Source organism: Pavona decussata, unplaced genomic scaffold (genome assembly GCF_977016875.1).
Source record: "Pavona decussata unplaced genomic scaffold, jaPavDecu1.1 SCAFFOLD_53, whole genome shotgun sequence".
Lineage (NCBI taxonomy): Eukaryota > Metazoa > Cnidaria > Anthozoa > Scleractinia > Agariciidae > Pavona > Pavona decussata.
Window position 1 is genome coordinate 405,639 of NW_028145475.1, and position 18,497 is coordinate 424,135.

General features: G+C 39.5%; 2 protein-coding genes and 2 long non-coding RNA genes across 13 annotated transcripts in view; 2 read left to right on the forward strand and 2 right to left on the reverse strand.

The window, feature by feature from the left end:
• LOC146480269 (F-actin-uncapping protein LRRC16A-like) overlaps positions 1-13,991 on the forward strand; it is a 66,160-nt gene extending 52,169 nt beyond the window's left edge. For all 10 annotated transcript variants that reach the window (XM_085109412.1, XM_085109416.1, XM_085109418.1 and 7 more), the window contains one exon: positions 13,876-13,991. The gene's annotated coding sequence lies outside the window, so the exon portion shown is untranslated. The remainder of the gene's footprint in view (positions 1-13,875) is intronic.
• The window catches only part of LOC146480270 (uncharacterized), a 34,379-nt gene that overhangs the window by 13,412 nt on the left and 2,470 nt on the right, over positions 1-18,497 (reverse strand). The gene's annotated exons all lie outside the window — the stretch shown is intronic.
• LOC146480273 (uncharacterized) lies at positions 3,622-6,706 on the reverse strand. The gene has a single exon (XM_085109411.1). It carries the CDS (start codon positions 6,562-6,564, stop codon positions 5,293-5,295), a length of 1,272 nt encoding a protein of 423 aa, XP_084965537.1. The 5' UTR covers positions 6,565-6,706; the 3' UTR covers positions 3,622-5,292.
• On the forward strand, positions 12,837-13,861 carry LOC146480274 (uncharacterized). Its single transcript, XR_014864682.1, has 2 exons — positions 12,837-13,239; positions 13,702-13,861. It is a non-coding gene; the product is annotated as an uncharacterized LOC146480274 (long non-coding RNA).

Below are 18,497 nucleotides of genomic sequence, written 5' to 3' on the forward strand. Positions count from 1 at the left end.
GATCAGTAGAATTCAAATTATCAAGACCTTCCCAATCCCTTAATTTATGTTCCGCGCCTCACTAATATCACTAACTAAAGATATTGTCAAGCAGGTAAACTCAGTTCGTCATAACTTCATTTGGAATTCCGGTAAAGATAAAATATTTACGATTAACCCTCATAAGCGACTATAAGAATGGTGGATTGCGAATGCCACATTTAAAAACTCTCATTAAGACTCAAAGAATTGTGTGCATGAAGAAATACCTGGACAGCCAGAATGGCACATGGAAAATATTTCTTGATTGTTGTCTTGCTGATTTTGGTGGCTCCTTTCCAATTTAATGCAACTACGATGTACATTTCCTGCCAAAGACACTTCCTATATCTTATAAGGAATGCTTAAGCGAGTGGGCAGATTACAAAAAATCACTAGTTGTCACTTTACCTGATGTGCAAAAAGAAATTATTTGGAACTAAGTTTATGTGTATAAATGGAAAACCTTTGTTCAGGAACAAGGTTCTCAAGAAAGGTTTCCTCACTGTGCATGACATATTGTCTGATGAAGGTAAACTGAAATCATGGTGCACATTACAAAACAAAAACTTAACAGGTGCGGAGTACTTTGTCCTTGTGAGTGTTTTTGACACTATCCCATTCAAGTGGAAGACCCTTTTAAAGGACATGCCAAATAACCCGCCAAGAAATAATGAATGCCACGATAACATTTTTCCCATCTCCTCTAAAGAGGTATATTGGGATCTTATTAGGAAAATTGAGAAACCCCCGGTTTCAAAATCAAAACATGAACAATTATTTCCGACACACGACCTACCTTGGAAGGATATTTATCTTCTCCCTAGAAGTGCTATGCTAGACTCTAATTTGAGAGAATTTTAGTATAAAGTCTTAAGCAGAATTCTTTATGCAAACAAAGCCCTCCACAGAATGGGCATTGTAAATTCACTTGCGTGTACCTTTTGTCAAGTATCAGACAAATCCCTGGAGCATCTATTCTTACACTTTCCAACATCAAGCGTTGTTTGGCTTTCTGTAGCTAAATGGTTGAAGAGTTTCTTTACTACAATTGATGTTTTAACAAGCACTAATATAATGTTTGGATTCTTTAGAAAAGATATGCCGTTACTCAACCATATTATAATATTGGGTAAACAAGTAATTTATCAAAGCTGACATCTCAATATAAATCCTCCCTTTGACTTCTTAAGATGAAATTAAAAAATGCCTTACATTTAGAGTTTTTCATAGCTAAGCAAAATAACACCACAGGTATTCATAATGCGAAATGGAAAGCAATGCTTCCTTTCAGTTCATGCCTCTAATTCAATAGTGAAAACTGTGCTATATGAAGACTACTGTATTGTCAGTATTGCATAACCCGTACTGTAAGTAATGTAAACAATATTGTATTTTCTTCTTCTTTTGTTTTTTTTTTTTTTTGCTAGCCAGGTAAATATCAGAATTGTGAGTAGAGTCTTTGGTTTGTTAATAGCATATGTAACCTGTATTACTATTGTTGTATGTAGAGCAATGTTAAATAAAAAAAAAAATTTAAAAAAAAAAGAATAGAAAACATGAGTCAGGCCATGTGTCTGGTCTTACGCTATCGTAATAAAATTTCCAGTATAACGATGAGTAGTCACTATTTGAAAATAGCAGCGTAACACATGGCCAGGAAATACAGAAACAACGTCATGCTATCTTTGTGACTCAAACTATTCCATTAGCTAGGATAGTTTGAAAATCTGTGACGCATACATTGGGAATAAATGGGGCCACATTAAGCATCCCCCGAAAATGCCATGTGGGGTATCTTGTCTAATATAGATTCCCTTGAAGGTCAAAGTAACTTGGGGAGCACTCCTAAAACCTGCTCTTCTTACAATATATTTTTTCTCATTGAGGTTTTAGTCAGTGTTTCAACCACTGGGAAAAGAGTCAGCCAGTTTAATTGGTCAACAACAAAGCACAAGGTCTGATGTCACAGAAATCAATGTCACCTTGCGTTTGCGGACAGTCTCTTCTCGACATGCATTACCAGAGGCAAAACGGTGTCTGCTTTTGCAAGCAGGAATATTTTTTAAGGAGAAGAAGTAGTGAGAGGGGCTAGGGGAGGGTTATAGAAATTTTAGGGAAATTAAGGAAAGTTAAGACTTATAAAAATGCTACACAATTAAAGTTTTGACCAAAACAGTTTACTTGGCACTGAATATCAATCTTTAATTCCCCAACCAGACCTTCTCCAGTTAGGTCTTTTTTGTTTCTTTTCCAAAAAGGGGAGGGGGTGGGGGGGTACCACTTGGAATTTTTGGTGGTGTTGTGCAACTCAGTTCTTCAAACCCTGACCATATTTGAGACCAAACTCTACATAATTTTCTGGTCCCCTTTTTACAGCGGTTACCAATAATACGCGACCTACGGCATTCAAAAGAGTCGGAAATAGTTGCGTTTTGGTGGACGTCAATCAAAGAAAAGCGGTTGAAATTAACCGGTAAATTAGCAGGTAACCCTGCAAGAAACTAAGAATTTTACCTCGCTACGTAATAGCAAACTTTATTTAAATTCATTCTCCAGCCAGATCAAGCGCAAATAAAAGGTATTTTTGAATTTAAAAAAAAAATTCGATTTTCACTGCACGTGATAATTTGCTCACTTGCACGCATCGCTGATTTAATTGTCAGGTGTAGCGATTTCAAATGTTTCATAAAAAAATACGGCTTCGTCTAAACAATGCCCATTTTTTAGATAACCTGTCTTGGAAATAAACTTTCATAAAGTTTACCATCCATCAGCGGATAAAACTGCCAATTTCTTCGTTCTGTTGCCTTGAAATGTTCTCAGAATTCAAAACAATTTCAACAGCTTTTCTTTGATTGATGTCCACCAAAACGCAGCTTTATCGGAGTCTTTTGAAGGCGATAGGTCGCGTGTTATTGGTAACCCCTGTAAGAAACTGCTTTCTAGACTCCAGTGACTCCAGTCACAGTACAGTGATTACTGGTGCCTGATGCTGTAAACTTTGTTGAACTGATGCCTAAGCGCTACTGGTAATTGACTAATCGACCTAGCAAAACAAGTAAAAGGTTTGATTGTCAACTTTTACTAAAACTTTTCATCTAGGAAAACTTTGTTTCTCTTTGTACCTGGGTTGTCAGATTGCTCAGTGAGAACCTAACTACTATACAGGGAAAAGCATTATACAAATGCTTTGATCCTTGTTTTCACCTATAAATTTGGAGACATTGACTATTTTTCAATAGAAAACGTGAGTCAGATCCCCTTATCTGAGTCTGTCAGTGTTGCCAGCGCCCAGAGGGGTCATGACGTTATCAGAAAGTAGTTTCCAGTATGATTTCCTGTAACACAACGATAAAATATCACACAGTCTTTCTGAATAAAACTATTCAATTATTTCAATTGTGAAGGGAGGATAGTTTTTAACATCTGCGAAGCATACAATGGGAATAAATGAGGCTGGCCACATTAAGCATCCCATGAAAATTCCAATTAGGGGCATCTTGTTTGGAAAGGATTACATTCCTCTTGGAAACATGGGTTACGCTGCGTGCCCAAGTAGCTTTTTTATTAAGCATCCAAATATTTTATACTACTGCATGATCAGATAATAATTTCATTTACTTAATTTATTCTGGAATACCAGTCAGCTGATCAAAGGATCAGCTGGTATCAACTGTTGACATGCAATAAAAAATACATGTACATCTCTATATACAAAACAATACAAAATGAGATAAAACGTAGTTCAGATTGATCATTGAGTAGAACAATGGTGTAGAGTATTACCAAGATTTCAAAAATAACTTAAAAGTCTTGAATTTGAAAAGAATTAAAGACTTGAGCATGTGAAGATCCTTGGGGAGACTGTTCCAAACCATAGCTGCAGCAAATTTAAAGGAAGATCGCCAACTGCTGAGTTTACACCTGATGAGTCAAGTAAAGTCTTATACTTTTAAAAGGGATCTACAGTGGAAACTGGACCTCTAAAGGCCAATTTAGATGGTACAACTTTTCCTTACCACTGTCGCACAGGATTTCTAGACCTTGCACTGTTTGTGTCATGAAAAAAGTCATACGCAACTCTCATCACCCAACATTGCCTATACCTACCATTGTCCTAGGACTTTGAAACATGTTTTAAAATGCTAGGACAATCGTAGGCAGGGTTCATAGCCGTTTTTGGACTCAAAATTCAAGGACTTTCAAGGACGCATTTTCCGTTTTTCAAGCACTCCATGCAGTGCAAAATCAAGCCAATATAATACCAAATCAGCTACTCATAGTAGGGAGTGTGCCTGCTAGACAGGTAATGGCCTTTTCTGTGATGTCTAATGCTCAAAATGTCAACATCCTTCATGCACACAATGCATCGCGCCTTGCGCTTGTCACCCTTGATTTATGTAACCACTCTTTATACAGCGGTTTCTGAAGCCATAAGCCGCTGAAAACACACTTGCCCATTGTTTTAAATCAATCTGTCCAGAGACACCCACGCAAACAATGAAGCACTTGAAGGCGAAGCGCATGCTTTTCACAGAAAGAGGGAATAGTACAAAACATTTTATTGACTCTTAGCATTGCAGATATTGAACCAATCAGAGCATTGATTATAGCCAAGAACAGGAATAATCAATAGTTGAGCGCAGGATGCTTGATGGATGTTCGAAGAGGTGTAATGATCATTTTTATTTGTTTTTTTACTATTATGTGTTGCTACTGCAATCTTAAACTGTTCTGGCAATGGCATATATTTTCATATCAGGCACTCGAGAATCAGGGTCACATGAAATTAGCTACATATTTCAAGGAATTTCCAGTATTGAGTGCAATTTTCAAGGACTTTTAAGGCCTTGAATTTTTATTTTCAAATTCAATGGCAATGTTGAATAACAAGAGTTGTGTGCGACTTTTTGCATGACACAAGCAGCCACGCTCTAGAAATCGCATGCATATGGTAAGCAAAAGTTGTACCATAGAAATCAGCCTAAATGAAAGTAGTTTAAGAGTTGCGAGGGACAGTTCACATTATTTCCCTGATCTTAAAAACAATGTTGGTAGGCAAAAGCTTTGATTGATATTCAAACCATACAAACAAGAACTAAGTGTAGATCAGGTTCCCACATTTGAAGCACTTACTCTTGTACAAGCTTTGTAAGAGTCCATCATTCTATGCGACCAATCATCCAAAGAATCTGGTCTAATCATTTCTGATAGACAATTGAACACTGCTAACCTAGGGTAACATCCCAAGTAACAACTGAGCATTGATGCTCATGCAGTTTGATCAAATGTTTGTACAACATCAAACACATTAAACTTGAGCAGACAAATGAAAATAACACACAACAAAAAATAATAACATCCACGGCATACATTTAAAAATTTCTCTGGCCTCAAAAATATACTGTTAGAAGCTTTGAACCTACCACAACAAAACATTTTAATATTTGCCAAACAGGGCAAAGTGACAATTGCAACTGGAGTTTTGTAACTATCCACACTATGCAACCCGTTCAGAGTTGGCACTGGCAAATAATTGTCTGGACCACTTACAGTTTTGTTGTTCTTAGTACTAGAGTTCACTGCAATTTCATCATCCAAGGTTCTAAAAAATTTTTCCCATCCATAGTAACTGCATTCTATGATCATTGTTAATGCACAAGGATGTCTACCTGGTGACATCCGGGCGTCAACCAACGCTTGAATGTAATCACCTTTACTGGAATCAGTCCACACATTGTAGATTGGTGTGGGGAAAGGATTCAGTTTTGACAATGAATAGCTGCAAAGAATACGACAAAGTCTTCCATTTCCATCTGAAAATGGGTGAAGATCCAGAAGCTCCATTAGCATCCAGGCACATGTTTTGAAAAGATCATAGATGTCATAAGAATTCTTCAGTTCATCTCTGGTGCAGTGATCAAACAGAAAATTGTACTTGTCAAGTAAGTTACTTACTGCACTTTCCATATCTTCAGGATTTGCATAATGGTAAATTTCTCCTCTAAATTCGGTTACTCGAGGTTTGTTGCTCATCTTTCCTGGTGGAGTGAAACCCCTTGGCAAAGGTACGTCGTGTAGTATCAGGCGATGTGTCTCTTGAAGCAAACTCACTTCCAAAAGTCCGTAATCACACGGCCGTTCTTCTCGCTTAACTTTGTCCGCCAGATTTTGATACGCATTTTTCAAGTTCATAGTTTCTTGTTCCTCTATCGAGAAAGAACTATCGAGGTTTTTCTGGAAGGAACTATTTCTGAGGAAATTTTCGGTCTCAGGGAGTGTGCTTATCCCGTGCTCCTCCTCCAAGTTAACATGGAAAATAAAATTTACAAGAAACTGCTCCTTTACCTTCTTAACCAGTTCTTGGCTGTAGATATTGCCCTTGGTTGCCTGTTCCCAACGCTTGCGATACTCAGTAATACCAGTGATCATTTCTTCAACCGTTTTCCGTTGTGAAGCGTTTGTTGTTGTGCGCCATGGCGGATTTTCCAGAGCGGCGAATGAAATGAGATCTTTCACGGGGCAGTCAGCTACTTTACCCATGGCGAGATGATCCTTGGAGTACTTTACATACGTATGAAGAGACTTCTCTTCTATAAATTTGCGAGAAAAGAAGCTAAACGCTCGCAAGATGCCCGCGCTTTATGATATTCAACGAAAGGCATCAATTTACCAATGACGTCAGAGATAAATTTGAATAACGTGATAACGAAAGCAACCTCGTTCCCAGGGTCTCTCTTCTTCCCGCCCCAGCGAGAGAGGTTGAACCTGGTCACGTGACAGCACACGACAAACTTCTCCCCAGTCGGGGTATACTCGCTCAATTATTTTATTCGCAAGAGTCGATCAGAGATTTTCAAGCGGATGCGATTTTAAGCAAGCAAAATGCGAGAGATTTGGTGCAGTTTCATTCCGTCTGCAAAAATCGTATATTAAGTACAATCTAGGGAATTTCAAACGGTCAATGAAGCAGAGGTTGATCATAAACTCTACAACTCTACACTAGTTGGAACTGATTCCATGAATTGTACCAGAAATAGCATTTATTCGAGCTTAAAATGAGGTAATGAGTACATCTTTTGCTCTATAAAATGAAATTTAGTTCATAATAATTCATCACCCAAGAAAATACAAATACATTCTTCTTGTTCAGTATTCTGTTTATTTACATGTAATTTGCGAAGCACAATATTGAATATATATTTGGTCACCGATTTCCTGTGAATAAATACATTGTTTTCGATCACAATCAGCGCTCTGAGCTCAATATTTTCCGTTCAACTACGTCTTTAAGTCAAGGACATAGGGAATAAACTAAGATGAAAAGTACCTTTGAATTATATTCACACGCGGCTTGCTTCAGTCCGTTGGTATTTCTGAGCACTTCGCCTGCTCACATTCTATTGCCGAAAATTCTTGGTGTTCCATTCGGCAATACTAAAATTGATCTTCTTTCCCATTTCACCCCATTTGGAGCTCTGTTAAAAGGCGTAAAGCCAGCGATACTTCTGTTCTAATCACCATGCCTGTTTAGGTTTTGACTCAAGCGTCCCCCATCGTCTGACGGTTTCCCTCTGGCGTCCCGAAACGACTGTTTTTAAAATAATTCTTTTGGATTAACAACACTCTACCTGAGTGGAAGAAACGTGAACCTCTTCCAGGTCTCAAGTGGGTGTGCGATGTAAAAATGCTTGGTTGCAAAATCGCTTGTTGTCGTAAAGTTCGTAGCTGGCTTCTCCGTCCTTCTGAGAAAGCAACAACTACATACTTTACTAACCCTCCCTAACGGCTAATTGTGTCAAGCACCCAGATTTTGGGTGCCACGTGACCAGCTTCACCCAGGGTCTCTCTCTCTCTCGCTGGGGCGGGAAGAAGAGAGACCCTGGGAACGAGGTTGTAACGAAAGAAGTTCCGGTAAAGACACAGGTATCCCAAGCTCAAGCTGTGAGCACATGTAGTCCACAAAAGTTGTGAAAAAGAAATAAATTAATAAATTGTCGACTTTCGTTGTTCGAGGGGTTGTTTGTTTCTTGTGGTTTTACTAAGAAAACCACAAGAAACGAACAACCCTTCGAACAACGTAAGTCGATAATTTATTAATTTATTTCCTTTTCACAACTTTTGTGGGTTCCCTGTGCTGTGAGCGATGATAATCTTGCATCTTGCATAATCGCGGTCACAGCACAAATATAAGAATTTGTATGGGAATATTTACGATCGGGTTTAGGAGGTACAGATACTGGAAAGTTCTTAATAAAAATGACATACCTCACTTCTAAGGTGTAATACACTTTGGTCGTGTCGAAAGTTTGAGGGGGCTTGTTTTTTATCTCATCCGAAAATTTTAGCTATCCTGATGGGTCTTGCTGAAGCTAGTTCGAGGACATGTAGTAGCGATAAATTTGGAAAATTTTAGGGGACGTTTTCCGCTCTACCTGTGACTACGAAAATTAAGCGAAAATCCAAATATTTAACAATTAGATAGCCAACGAGGCGCGTAGCGCGGAGTTGGCTATAATCTTCTCATATCCAACCAGCGTAAGTGCAATAATTGTTTTATTTAAAACAATCAAGGAATATTGCAAGATATTACTGATTCCGCTGTTCAAGAACAACCAGCAGACAATTTAATGGCCGTCATTTCTCGGTCATGGTATAATGGCTCATAAACCATGGCCGCTAAGCCAATCAAATCCCTCGAATTGCATTATACAATAATTTAGTTTAACTTTTTAACAATTAACAATATGGATATTTACCGAGCCGCGAAGCGGATATTTTGCGAGTTGCGTAGTATTTGTTCGAGCCCTGAAAGGGCGAGGAAAAATACGAGCACTACAGAAACATGGTTTCTCTTTTCTGGTAAGAATGATGAAATACACCCAGCATTAACTGTCGTAAACAACACAGAAAGCCGTGAAATGTTGTTGCCCGCTTTCGCTCTCTTGTAAACCGGTCAAACCGGGACACTACAGTGTATTACGGTCTTGTATTTTGCGTGTTCTTTTAACCTTATTAAAAATTCCGTATCTTTATCGTTGCAATGCTGAAAAAAAGGCCAGGGATCAGAACGATGTGCACATCATTTCCGAAAATTCTAGGGAGGTTTAATGGTTTTCCGAAAAACCTCCAGAAGTATAGGGCATCGCCAAATGTTTAGAGGACCTTCCATGCGAACAGATATTTTACCAAAATTTTCCGTTGGGTGCCCCTGAATACTGGAAGTGGAAATGCAGTGTAAAATCGGGCGAACCGGAAAAAAAAGCTGCAGGAAACATTTTGATTTTATCTCGAAATTTTGCGCGGTGACCTATGTTGATTTTTTCTATGCATACAACATTCAGTATGCCACTTTAAATAGAAATTTTGGCAGAAATTATCAAGTAGAAACTTTTTTAGGTGAAAAAATCCACTAAAGAATGTTTCGTCATATCTCCAAAGAAGTTAAAGAATTTGGGGTGATTTCCAACAAAGTAATAAAAATAGACCGCGATGCGTGCGTGTAGCTACTGCATTCTTGTTTCCATTGTTATGTGAATACGGTGCTGTTTAGTATGGACAGCTATTTTAGAAAAGGTTGTCGTACGCGTACGCTTGGGTACTCATAGAGCGACAACCTTTTTTGAATTAGCTGTATACAGCTATTTCATCTAAGGTTGTCGCGGCTCAAGTGTACACACCCAGACCGCAAAGGAGCATGTGAGGTAAAAAGTCAAAATAAGTGGTTATTCGACAAATGATTGACATACTGCAAGATAGAAATTGGTCGGGGCTCAGCCCAAACAATAGCTTTGTATGACTCGACAATATCTTTTCGAAATTTTATTTTCAATGGATTTTTCTCAGAACGCTCAGATGCAGCTAACAATGACATAAACATGAGACATTGTTTTCTCATCAAGAGATAAAAGTCCTTGTGTAAGTAGCCTGAGTATCAGGCCTTCCTAAGGGGAGGGGGGAAGGGGAGGGGGAGGGGGAGGGGAAGGGGGAGAAGAGGAAAGGAAGGCCTGACACAAAACCTTTCAGAAGTTTGTGTCGAACGTCCGAATTTTGGACGTTGGCGCTGATTGGACGAAACACAAAAGGTTACGTCACACCGCCGGAAACAAAAATTATCATGATAGACTAAACAATGCAACGCATGTTTTGTATTTTGATATCAAAGGTCATTTCTGTCATTTCTGGGTTACGAGTGCTGCGTTTATCGCCTGTTGAGCAACCGTCGTTCTTATACCCGTTGAGGCATTTTATTTGGGTTTGGTACGTTTGGCTTGTTTCAGTGCGGCCGGTGACGGTACAGCCTCTCAAGTTAGGATTTGAACTGTTTAATAATCTTTATCCGGCCGCCTATTTGTTTTCATAGCTGAGATCTTGTGTTTCTTATCACGGCTATTTGTCTTTTGATCATCACTTCTTGCCATCCTGAACTGTGAGATTTGTATTTTCCTCCTGTAATGAAGCTGTATTTAGTCGCGAATTCTGCTCAGTGGTGCTCAACAGAAAATATTTTGTTTGGAGAGTCTTTTGTAATGGAGCTGTCTGTGTAACTTCAATTCATATCTCTCACAGCGGTCATCGCTGACATGACAGTTGCATGACCGGAAGTTATTTGGATTGGCTACTGTTTACGGCGAAGCGTCATGCTCATCGAGGGGGCGGAATACTCGGCTCAATGCTTTTGTGTCAGGCTTTTCTTTCCTTTTCCCCTTCCTCTCTTCCCCCTTCCCCCCCCCCCCCCCCCCCCCCGAAAAGCCTGATACTCAGGCTATTGTGTAAGTGGCGTCTGCTTTGCTGTTCATGAGGTACAAAAATAATCTGATGTAGATGCCGCTAACAATAATATAAACATGAGGCATTGTTTTCTCATCAAGATATAACTCCTTGTGTAACTGCCGTAGATGCGGCTAACAATAACAAAAAAATGAAGCATTGTTTTCTCATCAAGATATAATTCTTGTGTAACTGGTGTCTGGTTTGCTTTTTTAAAATAGATATGTTAAAAGGGTAAATTACTACATTACTTTTTAGTTTCCGTAATGGATATCTCTGAAATCTTTGTCTTCAGATAAGACCTTTAGATGTCGTGCGTGTCAAAGATCATTCATTCCTGTGTTATCCTTTGTGAAAGCAAGAGCAACCCACCCACCTCACCCGGGTTTAGGGTGTTGTCTCTTCAGTAGTATCACATTTGAATAAGCATCCGTTTACCCCATCTGCTGAGTCTGTTTGTGGTAGTAATTACACTAGTATTTGTATTTGAGACAAAAAGACGTACTACCAGATTCAAAGTAAGAAAAGCTCTAAACAATAAGTTTGTTTGTATAACCTGTAAAGTCTATCGAAATTGGACGCTTATCAAATTTACTACCGGCGTTATCGTGCGCCAAGAAAATCGATCGTGATCCCAAGGTCTCCGAAAGCCGCTTCGGCATGCTTGTAAAATCACAAGCGGACCACCCTCTGTTTGTGTCGTGTAATGACTGCTTGCAACTCGATACTTTATATTCACGCGACACGACTGAGTAGAGACTGATTTAAAGGGAGGGGTTCACATTTCAGCGCATGTGCATGAATCTAAATGCTTTATTCCCTTTCTTATCAACTTTATGGCCTTAAAAATCCCACTCACATGTACTTCAGTAATCACATTCCATAATTAGTCCAAGCAAAATGGCTGATGACCAAAATTCACAGAAAATGCTAGTGGATTGTACTCATATTGTCGATATTGAATTTAGCGTTGACCCGTAGGATTTATTCTACGGTTGATGTGTTTACAGTTATTTGCATGCGAAATAACGCAATCATATGAAAAAAATTACCACCCGAGTTACCTATTCCGCCTTCCGAATGGTTCATAAACGAATTAAATTAAACAGGCTTGCGTCATAGCGAGCAAAGGCGAAAAAGTATTTGATTCATGGACATGCGCAGAACCGTGAACCCCTCCCTTTAAAGACGCCTTTTACCTTTATGTTGAAAAAACGTTTCAAGGAAAGGAAATGTTGATTTAATCACGCGTGGTGTTTCTTTGCCATTCCGAGCCGTAGAAACCCTTCTCTGGCGTGTTTACTGTTCAACAGTTTTGCCGGCTCTATTTCGGCCGGCACTAGAGTCGCAAGTCTCAAGTTGCAAACAGTCTTTACACCACACAAACAGAGGGTGGCTAGCCTGTGGTAAAATCTACTCTATCCATCAAACGGTAAAATCGACTCTATCCATCAAACCGATAACATAGTAGCTACTAGCGCATGCGCAGTAGCTACAAAAACGGTAACTCACCGAAATAGTTTTTAAGGTATTTTGCACTGAACTGAAAGTTAGAGGTCCTAAATCGGAAGTGGCTAAGGAAAGGCATGGAAACCGTCGTTGTTTAATAGAGACCCAGGCTACCGTCTTGTACACCGCCCAAACCCGCTTCCCGCGGTCGCCGAAAAAAAGAGCCAAAGAAGAAAAGAAGGAAGATAAAGTACATGAGAAGAAAGCGGAGGAAAAACCGGAAGACAAGAAACCGGAAGAGAGGAAGGTCGATACACAGGAAGACAAGAAAACGGAAGAGAGTAAGGAAGAAAAACCAGTAGAAAAGAAAGCGGAAGAAGCAAAGGTAGAGAAACCAGAAGAAAAGAAAGCCGGAGGAAAAACAGGAGGAGGAGAATATAAAGAAAGAGGCAAAGAAAGAAATAGAAACGTTCGGAGAAGGAAATTAAAAAAGAAAGACGTGCAGGAGGAGCAAGCTGAGAAAGAAAAAGAAGAAGAAATTAAACCGAAGATATTCGAGGAAAAAGAAAGGGAAAGGGAATCAGAGCAAGAGCTGAAAATTTGGAACAGGTAAAGCCAGAGGAAAAGAAAGAGGTAAAAGCTATTGAAGGCAAAGATAACGTGGATGGAACGATAAAGAAGATTGAAATGCGGAAAACAAATAAACCAGCTGCCGGACCGAAACAAGAAGGTTCAGTGGACGACTTGTGGTTGAAACAGGAGACAGGTAAAGAAGCTCTCCGACCTGGGGGTCGGTCCAAATCCCTTAAGGTACAACGAAGCACCTCATCGGTCAGCAACTCTGCCGAGACCCTGGTCTCCGGGGCAGGGACCGTCAAGCATGCTGTCAAGAAAGCTTAGCTGGGAACTGCCTAAGGTCGGACGTGAAGAGAGCGCGAGGGGAAAGATGGAACGAAGTGAAAGTAGAGGAGAGGAAACCATACAGGAGGATTCTGAGGAGTGAGTATCTCTATCCTTTTGCCCTTTTTGGTTGACCTGCTTTTAAGTTTTTTGTGTTTGCTGTTTATTTGTTTGTTTATTTCTTTGTTCGTTTGTTGGTACATTTATTCATTTAATCTTTAGCCATGGGACCTCTCATGGCTCTTGATTAGATTAATTAAAAAATTCACTTATTGGGTTCTCTCGTTTTGTTTGACACTGTTTCCCTCTTACAAAGTATGTGTAAGCAATTGGTAACTCGTGGTTAGTCTCCAGTTTGAAACAATCTGAAGAATGGGAGTGGAGTTTTCAGAAAATATTCGTAAAACGTTTTATATTGCCGTCAGTTCTCTGTGCCCGTCTTTGGTAAGAAATACGTTTAGTCCAGTGGCTTGTAGCTAAATACCGCCCCCTCTCAGTTATTAGTTTGATACTTTTAAACAGAAGGCACGCATATGATATAATACGTCTGTTCGTGTTTAGGCCGACTGCTGCCTCCAAGGAAGAAGAGAAAACAGTTGAACAGGAAGAAAGCAAAGACAAAGCTAATAACGCGAAAGAAAATGGCGCAATGACGAAGAGACCTGACAAGGCAACCTTAGAGAACATTTTAGCTTCCAATGGCGATACACCATTATAGACTTAATTTCAGTGCTATTATGGCAGTCGAGTCTGCGGTTCAACGTTTCAGCAGCAACGCTGGGAGAGTTTTTGGGACCACTTCAGCTGCGAGCCTGGTAACAGTGCAGGCCAAAATTAGACTTGAAAGACCAGCTCTGGCTACAATGAGGCCTAGAGCATTTGGCCTTTAGCACTGATTTGCCGTAATCTTTGTGAGAAGTCGGTTCTATTTGGTGCAACGGTGACTGCAACAGAAACGTTGCAAGGCATGTTCATTTCAGGGCGTGTTAACACTACGCACCATTTCGTGCAGCTTGTGTTGAAATGACGCAGCGAAGTTACGAGACAAGTTGCAAGAAAAATGGCCTAGTGTAACACGTAACAGCGCCTTTAGACTTCCGGCTGTTGGCTAGAAATCTAGTTGAAAACTTGAAACACACATGGATTTGAGAAACAAGGGAAGAAAAAAACGCTGTAGAAATGTGGTCCCAAAATACTTTACCCGTTTACCTCGTTCCCATTTCCCTGGGAGCAGGAATTTGATAACTTGAAGGTTGTTTCGCTAGAAGATTGTCAGAACGTATTTAACACACCGTTATCAAAGTCATTTCGAAACCTATAAATAAAATACAGATAGAAAGCTAAATAATACAGTAATGGTATAACTAACACAAGTGCGTAAATCAAAGATAATTACCCGGTGCTGTCTCTCTGCGTAAACGGCGCTAGCGAAATACAAAACTAAACTGTAGTCCCGGGGGAGGGGGGGGGGGGGGGTACTCCAAAAAAAATTAGGTAGGGATGTGCGGCCCGCTTCTTAAAACCCTTACCCTATTTATGACTAAAATCTGCGATTTTCCCTATCCTATTTATGACCTGAAGTAGCTTCTTCTAAAAAAAATCGAACCCAGGACTAGAGTGCAAAAATCTATACCCTATTTATTACCAAAATGGTGGCAAAATGGCTAAAAGCGATACCCTATTTATGATCAAAACAGCCGAAAAACCATACCCTTTGGCGCCGCACATACCTATATAGCCCATATAAGGGAGTACCCCCCCCCCCCCGGAACTGTAAGGAAAACTGAATCGACTGGTGAAATTAACAACTAAAGCAGAATATAAATTAGCTGAAGCACGCACGTGCACAGGTCTCTGTAAAATGAAGACCGGATGGCGGCGGATGGCGGATGATAAAATGCGGATAATAAAAGGCGGATGGAAAAATGCGGATGACAAAAAAATTAAAATAAGAAATACATTGATAAATTAATTAATCACAGATTTCCCACATTTTTTCTTTATGTATCGTCGGATCCCAAAAAAAGAAAGAACTTTCATAGAAGAAGTCGTACTTTATCATCGCGCGTGATCCATACTTTTTTTCAATGTACCATCACCATGCACTACACCCTGACTACAGTCCTTTTTTTCCCCATCTTTATTAGTAACTGACATTTAACAAAGAAATTTACACTACTACCACTGCAGTACTTGATCGACACACCACCATACCCTAAATAGTTGTCAATTTTGCACCGAGCGTTTGTACCTGCACGGCACCTGTAGAAAGGCTTGAGTGAATGAACCGCGCACCTGGGTTAACCGATGTCTGAGTTGTCGGAAAGCGACGCTGATTTGGGCCAGCCAACTTTTGTTTGGAAGAGGTGAGTTAAGTTAATGAATTGATTAAACTCAATCGATCTTCAACCTTTTTTTAATGTGAGGCAATTTTTGTTAACCTTTTTTTGTGTTCACTGTACATGTATGGTGAAAATGTAGTCCGGGCCAGCCCACAATGGTAGGGATTATTTATAGCTTTTGCGTTTTAATACATGTTACAAAATTGCGATAGTAGCATTATAGTTATAGCTTTGACCAATGTCTTCCGGCTTCTGTCGAGGTAAATCTCACTATCATTGTTTTACAGCCACTGAAGGCTTAGCTTACCCCTAGACCCGCACGTAGACAGTGTATATCTTAAGCAAAATAACTTACTCGATTTGCCGGTTAGCCTCATATTTCCGTTCGTGGGGAAGGAAACATTGCGTGACGATCCCAAAGAACGTCTACGTAGGAGACTATTTGCCAGTTCGGTTACTTCTCTTAAGGTGAAGGTAAACGTGAATTTGGATGGAATTTTAAGAAGTTTAAAGAAGGGATAAAAGAAAGAAAATTACATTTGGAACACCAACAGACAGTTGCCCCCAACCCAAGAGCACACCAGGTTGGTAGGGGACTGTTTGAGTGTCCATATATCAATTTTTTAACTTCAAATTCTAATTTTTAAACTACATAAAATCTTAACTTTTTCTTATTTCTCCAAATTTTACTACTCTTTCGAGAAAAACTATCTCCTCCCAAATATACCTAAAAATCCCCAAAAAATCTATAAAATACCCCCAAATATTGATTTGTGTTATGAGCTAAGGGTTCTTGTATCGCTTGAAACGCGAACGAGATATTTCCGTTAAATTAATCGAATTTAAGCGGCGTGGAAACAGCTTTCAGATGTACACTCCTTAAGTGAAGCAAAGCGGGTAGAAAAATTTGTTCCGGCTATTTCCTAGTGCAACTTCATAACATGTAACAAAAGTCAAGCCATAGCGTAAGTCTTTCGGCATGAATCAGTACTTAAATTTCACGTAATTTTTACATAATTTTCTGTAAGTATTTGGGCGTAAGAAATTATTTATTTATTTATTTATTTATTATTATTATTTTTTTGTCGTCCGCATTTTTCCATACGCATTTTATTATCCGCATTTCGTCATCCGCATTTTATCATCCGCCATCCGCCGCCATCCGGTCTGCGTTTTACAGAGACCCCACGTGAAAGTGTGCATTTTCGCGCGTGATTGCGCGAAACAAAGGTTTATCTGAGTACTGAGCTTATTTGTGAAGTGGTCATTGAGAGTCTTTTGAAAAGGTTTTCAATTTAATTTGGTAATCAATGCTGCCAGGAAGGTGTACATGTCATATTTCGTGTGTCTAGAGATTATTTTACATTACTATATTTTTTACTCATAAAAGCTCGCTTTGATACGCAGTATATTCGCGCCAAATTCCCTTCAAACTTTTAAAGTGTATTCTAACAAGACCTGATGGTTTTTCTCTAACGTAATCTTGAAACATTTATAGATGAATGATTTCTGTAGGGCAATTGCTTTGAAAAGTTTGCTATATATTAGACAAAAAAAATCATTAGATATACACCTCACAGCTATTTAGGGTTCATAGGGGATATGAATACTAGTCAATAATTGTATAATACATGCTTTTATAAACTGCAATGAAGTGTATCTACTAGATAGGATTCAATGTAAGTATTAGCATCAATGATAAATTTATATTTTTGTTTGTTGCTGTGACAAATATCAGTATCTTACATTTAGTTCATTTTACGGTCGAAGATTCTGTAAAGATGGTTTATAATTTCCACGTGTGACCAACACACCACGGTGATTTGATGTAATCAAATCGGTGCTTTTTGGCAATATGCCTTATTCACATGCAGGCGCGTAGGAGGGGGGGGGGGGGGGGTTCTAGGGGTTCGAACGAACCCCCTTTAAAGATCAATAATGGCGGAAGAAAAACTTTTTAAATAGAGTTCCTCTGGTCGAAATACATCAACCAAAGAAAAATAGAGATATAAACCCGTTCTTTAGGCCTTATGTCTTATCCTCAGTAAAAATAAAAATTGTCAAGAACCCTTGGAGATTAATTTTAATGACGTTTCAATTTTTGCGGTAAAACCGCATCCGCCCGAAAAAGCCATAGGAAAGCATGCTTTGCGATACGTTTTGTTCTCTGAATGCGATTCACTTCAAACTTTATAGTTCAAGCCTTGTTGAGTTTCACGCGCAATTACGTACAAGTTCGCCTGAGAACATTCTCTTGTGAATGTGAACGTTCCATAAGCGCAATGTGGAGGTTGAACAACTACATGAGGTGTACGATTGGGAGAGAGTAGGCTGTCCGCCCTGGCTCTAATGCATATCAAATATGATATGCCTACCAATCTTGACGAGATAGTCAATTTGTTCGAAGGCCTACACCCGAGAATGATGCAGTTTACTAGCTTGGTGTGTGACTATCAGCAGATCGAATAACTATAAGAACTTGACGTCGACAGGGTGCGGAATGTACATTGAACTTTCTTGTTTAAGTAGAAACAATTATGCCGTCGAAATGATGTATATAGCTTAAAAAGCTGCTGTAAAACAAAGTTGTGATTTGCCTAAAATGGGTCTCAAAATGCAGGAAATGAGGTTTCTGGGAACCTAGATTTTCAAAAATTTCCGGGGGAGCATGCCCCCGGACCCCCCTAGTAAGAGCGCCTCCGGCGCTCAGTAACATTTGGAAGAAGTACTCGTACAGTTGATAAACCGGAGCTAAATCCAGGCCGTGTGGGCCATTATGCTCCAAGGGCTGGTGGTTTTCATCTAAATCTCTACATAGGTTCTTAACTGGGCTTCAAGCAAGTCAGTGAGACATGTACACTCTTTGATCTAATGAGGCAAAAAGTGCAGTGGGAGCCCCGCTCTACACTTGCCCCGCCAAGGACATCCCTGTTATTACTGCCGAAAACTTATCGTGTACACTTCAGAACTATTGAAGATTTAACTCATGCTTTTTAGTCCTTAGGATGCTTTGTA

Excerpts from the sequence above, each read along its gene's own strand:
- LOC146480273 (XM_085109411.1), bottom strand. The coding sequence starts at position 6,564 with ATGGGTAAAGTAGCTGACTGCCCCGTGAAAGATCTCATTTCATTCGCC.